Raw genomic sequence first — 7,401 nt, 5'->3', positions numbered from 1 at the left:
GTGTCTGCTGCCTGTTCCCTTCAGGACGTTGTGTTCGCACAGGCTCATGTGCTTCTTCTCTGTGGACTTTGTTGTTTCTGAGCTAGATGGCTGCTTGTTTGCCTACAAGCCTTTAAGACCCCAGACGCTATATCTTTTGATAGCCGGGCACCATCATTTTTGCAGCCTGTAGAAATAACTTTTTTGCAGCATGCCTATGTGTCAGGAAAGAACTGTGCTCCTTAGGGTTTCAATCGCTGATTTTGGGGAAGTCAGTTGCCAGACCTTCTCATGCAGCACTTCTGGGTGGACTCAAACTTCTAACCATTTTTTTTAGCAGCTCAGTGAGCTAACTGTTTGCACCAACCCTGTGTGTTTGAAAAGATGTTCTCTGTACGGTTTTAAGGGTTGATTTTCTGGGGGAAATATATCATCAGGCTATTCTTCTGAGTTACCTATAGGTGGACTCAAACTTCTAATCTTCATGTTAAAAGCCTAGGGATAAATCTAATTCCAACATCTATGTGCCATAAGAGAACTATGCTCCATAGGGTCTTCAAGGGGTGATTTTTTTTAGGTAGATTGCCAGACCTTTCTTCTGAGACACCTCTGAGTGGACTCGCACTTCTAACTTTTATTTGATCAGACTAGGGGGGTAACCATTTGCACCACTCATATGTGTCAGAAGAGAACTGTGCTTTGTAGTGTTTTCAAGTGTTGAATTTTTGGAGGTAGATTGCCAGGCCTTTCTTCTTCAAAATTATTTTATTGAGAATTTTTTAAGTCATTTTATTACGGGCTCATACAGCTCTTATCACAATCCATACACACATCCATTGTGTACATTCATTGCCCTCATCGTTCTCAAAACATTTGCTCTCCACTGAAGCCCCGGCATTAGGTCCTCATTTTCCCCTCCCTCCCCGCTCCCCCCTCCCTCATGAGCCCTTGATAATTTATAAATTATTATTTTGTCATATCTTGCTCTGTCCGACGTCTCCCTTCACCCACCCAGGAGGCCAACAATCACGTGAAGAAATTCTTGTGTTCATTATCTCTAAGAGAAATGCAAATTAAAACAACATGAGATGCCACCACACACTGACATTCTTAGCAAAATTCAAAAACCAGAAAATAAATGCTGGGATGATGTGGAGAGATTGGAATGCTGATACGTTGCTGGTAGGATTGCAGAATTGTACAACCACTATGGAAAACAGTACGGTGCTTCCTTAACAAATGCAAACACAAATACCTTATGATCCTGACATATCTCTACTTGGTAAATACCCTAAAGAAATAAAGGACAAAACACAAACAGACATATGCACACCCAAGTTTATTGCAGCAATTTCTATAATAGAAAAAGATGGAAATAATCAAACACCCTCTCTGTGGAGGAACGGATAAACAAACACCGGTACCCACATACAAGGTAATATCATGCATCTCTAGAAAACATGATGAATCTGTCAAACACCTCGTGACATGGACAAAACTGGAGGACATTATGCTCAGCAAGGCTAATCGATCTCGTGAAGGTAAGCATTCCATGACACCATTATTATAAAGGAGAAAAATGGCCTTTACAACAAAGGAAAAGACTTTGAAGACTATGCTGAGGTGGAGGCGGGGGGAGGAGGGAGGAGGAAGGAGAGGACAGGGAGACAAGGAGGGAAGGTGGGTAGGAAAAGTAAAAACAAGGATAAGAACAAAGAACCACATACACGGGGGCAGGATGGGGGCCTTTACTGGGCTACTGTCACTGTGTTGCTGTGATGGACTGCACAACTACATCAAGTATGTGTGTCTTCATATATATTCCATAAATAAAAGGGAAATATAATAATGAAAATGTATAAAATGAATTTTTTTTAAGATAGAGGGAAAAGGGCCACGACCCTTAAAACCCTCCTGATTCATTATCCATCAGACCTAAACACTGGTCTGGGTGCTTATAAAAGAAGAAAAAGTAAAATCAAAACTGACTTCAAATCTTTTGTGACACATGAGCAAATTTCAAACCAAAGAAATCCACAAAAGTTCTAACTTTCATGTTTGCACCCTAACAAGTTAAGTGCTTGCACCTTCCCAATGCTCCATAGAATTTTTAAGGGCTGATGATTGCCAGGGCTTTCTTCTGATGCACCTTTAGGTGGACTCGAACTTGTAACCTTTATATAATAGCCTTGCGAGTTAACTCTTAGCAACACCTCTGTGAGTCACAAGAAAAATGTGCTCCACGTGGTTTTCAAGAGCTGATCTTTGGCAATTTGATTGCCAGGCCTTTCTTCTGAGTCTACCTCTAAGTAGACTCAAATGTCTAACCTTCATGTTAGTAGCCCAGGGAATTAACTATTTGCACTATCCCTGTGCATCAGCGCACTGTGCTCTGTGAGGTTTCCACAGGCCAATGTTTTGGGAAATAGATTATCAGGCCTTTCTTCTGAGGCATCTCTGGTTGAACTTCAACTTCTAACCCAGTGGTTCTCAACCTTCCTAATGCCGCAACTGCGACACGTTCATACAGTTCCTCGTGGTGTGGTGACCCCCAACCATTGGAAACATGTGTTTTGCAATGGTTTTAGACGACCCCTGTGAAAGTCGCGACCCACAGGTTGAGAACCGCTGCTCTAACCTTTATGTTAGCATCTCAGTTAAGCATTTGTACCACCTAATTGCAATTAACAGAAATTTTACCTGGCCTCCCCCCCTTCTGAATCCTCAAGTCATTGCATTCAGAGAAATAAGACCCCAGAGAACAGGCCACCCTCTTTGAGAGCATTTCAATCTGAGCTGCTAGAAAGCAATAGAAGACAAGCAGCTTACATGTGTGGTAACCCCACCGTTGTCGCCGCCGCCACCACCTCGGAAGGAGGCTGAGCCCCTGAAATCACTCACCTGAAATAATTCCCACTCCAACTGATTATGATCAGCTGGCCAGATTAGAAGCCCTCATAATAGTAACTGAGAATTAGTCATTAAGCAAATGCTTCATTCAGCTGAGGTTCATAATTAAGCTAAAACTTCAGGCTTAGGAAGAAAAGAAGTGGAAATTTAATATCAATTTATGGAGAGGGGGCAAAAACCCCATGTGATTAGAGTCAATTACATCTTCTGCCAAACAGGAGACCTGATGGGTGTCCCTCTCTCCAGAGTTCCTGACGCATCAGCAGAGGGAGAGAGCGTGGCAAAGACCGTGTGTGCCAGGGACTTGGGGGTTGTCTGGTAACTTGGTCATTGGAAGGGGAGGGGCTAGCTCAGAGCCCAAGGGGGAGGTTTGCACAGGTACTGCTGTCTTCAGAGAGCTGGAGCCGCAGGAGGCTGGACTGAGGACTGAGGAAGCGAGCGGGAGGGTGCTCTGAGACCTGCAGGATCCATAAAGGCCAAGCTGCCAGCCTTGACTGCCTGGTGATGGTCGGCATTGTGCCAGCCCTCAGAATCCACGGCTTTTTCTCCCCTGGCCCTTGAGCCTTTGAGCTGCAGAAGCAGCATTTCCTGGTAAAGAGAAGGCGGGACACTGGAAGAAATGGAGTCGTCTTTCTCCTTTGGAGTGATCCTGGCTGTCCTGGCCACCCTCATCATTGTGGCCAATGCGCTCGTGGCTGTGGTGGTGCTGGTGTTGATCCACAGAAACGAGGGTGCGGCTCTCTGTTTCACTTTGAATCTGGCTCTGGCTGACACCTTGATTGGGGTGGCCATCTCTGGCCTTGTCACAGACCAGCTCTCCAGCCCTCCTCAGCCCACCCAGAAGTCCCTGTGCAGCCTTCGGATGGCCTTTATCACTTCCTCCTCAACCGCCTCGGTCCTCACCGTCATGCTGATCGCCTTCGACAGGTACCTGGCCATCAAGCGGCCCCTGCGCTCCTTCCAGTGCATGAGTGGGCTCATGGCAGGGACCAGCATTGCCGGACTGTGGCTGGTATCTTACCTCATTGGCTTCCTCCCACTCGCCATCCCCATGTTCCAGCAGACCACGTACCAGGGACCCTGCAGTTTCTTCGCCGTTTTCCACCCTCGCTTTGTGCTGACCCTGTCCTGCGCTGGCTTCTTCCCGGCCCTGCTCCTCTTTGTCTTCTTCTACTGCGATATGCTCAAGATTGCCTCAGCACACAGCCAGCAGATCCGAAAGATGGAGCAGGCAGGGGCTGGAGCCGGAACGTACCGTTCCCCGCGTACTCCCAACGACTTCAAGGCGTTCCGCACTGTGGCCATTCTCATTGGAAGCTTCACCCTGTCCTGGGCTCCCTTCCTGATCACAGGCATCGTGCAGGTGGCCTGCCAGAGCTGCCACCTCTACCTACTGCTGGAACGGTACCTGTGGCTGCTCGGTGTTGCCAACTCCCTGCTCAATCCGCTCATCTATGCCTACTGGCAGAAGGAGGTGAGGCAGCAGCTCTACCAGATGGCCCTGGGAGCGAAGAAGAGGCTCACCTCACTCCTCAGCCTTTGTTCTGCCAGGAATGGCGGCCCCGGGGGCCCCAGAGAAAGTTCCTGCCGCATTGTCACTGTCTCCCACCCCCAGCTCGATGGCTAAGACGGTGAGAACATGGGTTTCGAAGTGGCTTTCTGCTCTCTTTTCTGGGCCCCAGCTAGGAGCTCTTGTGAAGGAAGGGGACTTATTTCTGGCAACTGACCCCTAGGCTGAGAGGCCACTGAGGCAGGATCTTGTCTCCTAGTGTCGGGTTCCCTGTTTGCAAAGCTCTAGTCTTGTCTTTCTTTGGCAATAAAGCCTGTTTCTCTTGAACATATAGGCTGATTGCTGAGAGACATGTAGCCCCTTTCTATTGTCAGCTGTGTAGAAACGTGCCACTGAAAAGCTGTTTCGAAGTTAAAACTTCGTGTTGAATTGCAGAGCAGCACCAGGTCATACAAGCACTATAAATGATTGTAAATGTGCCAGCAGTCACGTCAGAAAGGTAAAAAGAAACCCGTGGCCTGAATTTGAATGTTGGGGTGTTTTTTAAATAATTTAAATTGTTGATGTTATTAAGCATACATACAGCAGAACATATTGTAGTATTCAACAGTTTCTATGTGTACAAATCAGGGACACTGTTTACCGTCTTTGTGTTGTGTAATCATTCTCGCCTTCCTTTTCTGAGCTGTTTTTTCTCCTCCATTCACGTAAACTCACTGCCTCCCAAAGTGCCTAGCTAATCCTTTGAGTTTAATTTTTAACCAGATCTATCCAAGATGTGATCGTTTCAATATGTAGTCGATAGAAAGCAATGATTCGTTTTTCAAAACTAAGTCTGGGCCAGCCAGTGTATTTCCCTTCCAAGTTACTACATTTCAAATGCTACATGGCCACATGTGGCTATTGTCTATTGTACTAGAGAAACGAGGTGGTTGTTGTTTTTCAAACTGTTGAAGATACTGGTTGCTTTGGGAAGGTGAGGGATCCTGTACCTCTTTTTGGTCCACCATAATTCAGTGATTTTATTATAGTGACTTTGCATGAAGGGCAGGAACCTGAATTAGATTCCCAAACCTGTTTCCTCCCAAGCCCCATGGTATTCAAAGCAATTTTTCCTTAAGGAGTATCTTCTCTTGCCATTGTTTTTTGCTCTTTACGGGTCAATTCACCAGATTTTTAACTGGGGGTTGGGAGGAGGGTGGGCGGATATGCTGTGTGTGGCAACTCATCGCTGACAATGCTGCAGCACAAATCCTAAGACACAGGGAAGGAAAGGTGGGGGGAAGAGGTAGACCTTCTTCCACTGACTCCCAAGTTCTCATTTTCCTGGGACACTGTCCCCCAGAAGGGGATCCCTGGAATGGCACAGGAGACCAGCTGAGGCACAGGTACTTGACTCTACTTTCTGTGGGGGGACAGGAAGTGATGTGATGGTGTTGTCAGCTTCAAAAGATGGGCAAGCTTCCGCTAGGCAACGCTGGCAGCAGAAATGTGACCACAGGCTGGGGAGGGACCTCCCTGGGAAGCTTTGAAGGCCCTAAACTGGATTGTCTGCCCAAACAGAAAACCCAACCCAAGGAGGGCAGTTTCCTTAACCAAAAGAGGGCAAGAACAAACAGAGCTAGTAGGGATTCATTTGTCTGGGACTTGGTGTCAACATAATCGCAGTTGAGGTAGACCCCAAGGCCCTGAACTTCAGGGAAAGCCAGGCTTCTGTTAACAGACTCGGGGGTCTGAGAGCGGTTGTGCCAGGCCAGTGAGAAGCAGGGCTCTAAAGAAATGCCCTGGGGAGGCATTTGCATCCAAGGTGAAATGGTCAATTCCCAGAGGCCCGGGAGAGGGTTCATTCAATCTCAAGCTATAATGTTCAGACCCTAGGTCCCATCGGGTCCCCCCTCCTCTCCAACGGATGTCACCAAGTCATCCTGTTCTGCACCTGGAGTTCCCCTTTAGACGTCGATGGATTCCCAGCTATCTTTCGTTCATGTCTCCGAGGGTAATGGTCATTCTTTGCAATCCTCAGACTCTTCAGATTCCCTTCTCCCACTCCCTCCGACCCACGTAGCCTGTTTCTTTCCTCTCAAACCTGAACCTCACCACCATTGAGTCATTTCCAACTCATAGTGATGACCCTTTAGGGTCCCTGTGGGTTTCCCAAACTATAAATCTTTACGGGAATAGAGAGCCCTGTCTGTCTCCTGAGGAGCGAGTGGTAGATTCGAACTGCAGATCCTGAGGTTAGCAGCCCAATGTACAACCACCAGGGCTCCTCTTTCTCTAGCCCATTCTAACGCACATCACCTTTTGTTTTGTTTTGTTGCTCATTTTGCAGCTGCTCTGCTGACCACTCTGGCCCAGAAAAGACCATGCCTGCCTTCACCAGAGTGTGCTTTCTGATCCTACAACTGAACACTCCTCTGCTCTCAAGTGAATGACGGACGGAACACAGGACTCTGACAAGCTGACCATCCAGCGTGTAACAGTGATGCCCGGGAAAACACATTCTTCCATTGTAGTTTGAGTTCTTGGGAACTAGGTGAAATACAGAGTCACTAGGTTTCAGACAAAATTGAAAGCAGGCTCAAGCCAATGTCCTCACGATGGGGGGCTCAAAGGGAGCTTAATTTCCTGGTCTGGCTGCAAAGGACTTATCTTCCCAAGGTAATATACACAAAATGGTGACAGTTAATTAAATTGCAGGATCAAAGGGGAACTGGAGGCAGGCTAGGGGATTGAGCAGTGTGGGATTCAGTTCAGTGTAAGAAAACCTTGAGCCCTGGAAGTCCACCAGATCAGTGTTCAAATTACAATTCAGTCACTTAAATTCTCAAAGCTAACTGTTGCCTCACTGGTAAAAATGGGGAAGTCATTCCTATCTTGATGCTTACAGTGAAAACTAACACAGGATTTATGTGAATACATTAGTTCTCACCTCTCTCCCTTAAAAGCCTGAAGCATAAAGCGGCTAACTGCTCACGTTCAGAGAGACCGTCAGAGTCGGA

The 7,401-nt window shown here is 47.1% G+C and overlaps 1 protein-coding gene across 1 annotated transcript; it reads left to right on the top strand.

Moving 5' to 3' along the window:
* The first annotated feature begins 3,508 nt into the window (after positions 1–3,508).
* Positions 3,509–6,772, top strand: GPR119 (G protein-coupled receptor 119). The gene is made up of 2 exons (XM_004717786.2): positions 3,509–4,520; positions 6,732–6,772. The coding sequence occupies exon 1, from the start codon at positions 3,509–3,511 to the stop codon at positions 4,514–4,516; it is 1,008 nt and encodes a 335-aa protein (XP_004717843.1). The 3' UTR covers positions 4,517–4,520; positions 6,732–6,772.
* The last annotated feature ends 629 nt before the right edge of the window (positions 6,773–7,401 follow it).

This window comes from Echinops telfairi, unplaced genomic scaffold (assembly GCF_000313985.2).
Source record: "Echinops telfairi isolate 266 unplaced genomic scaffold, ASM31398v2 ScPeMD7_6681;HRSCAF=7622, whole genome shotgun sequence".
In the NCBI taxonomy this organism is placed as follows: Eukaryota; Metazoa; Chordata; class Mammalia; order Afrosoricida; family Tenrecidae; genus Echinops; species Echinops telfairi.
Note: the sequence above shows the minus strand (reverse complement) of the source record. Positions and strands in the feature narration are given on the sequence as shown.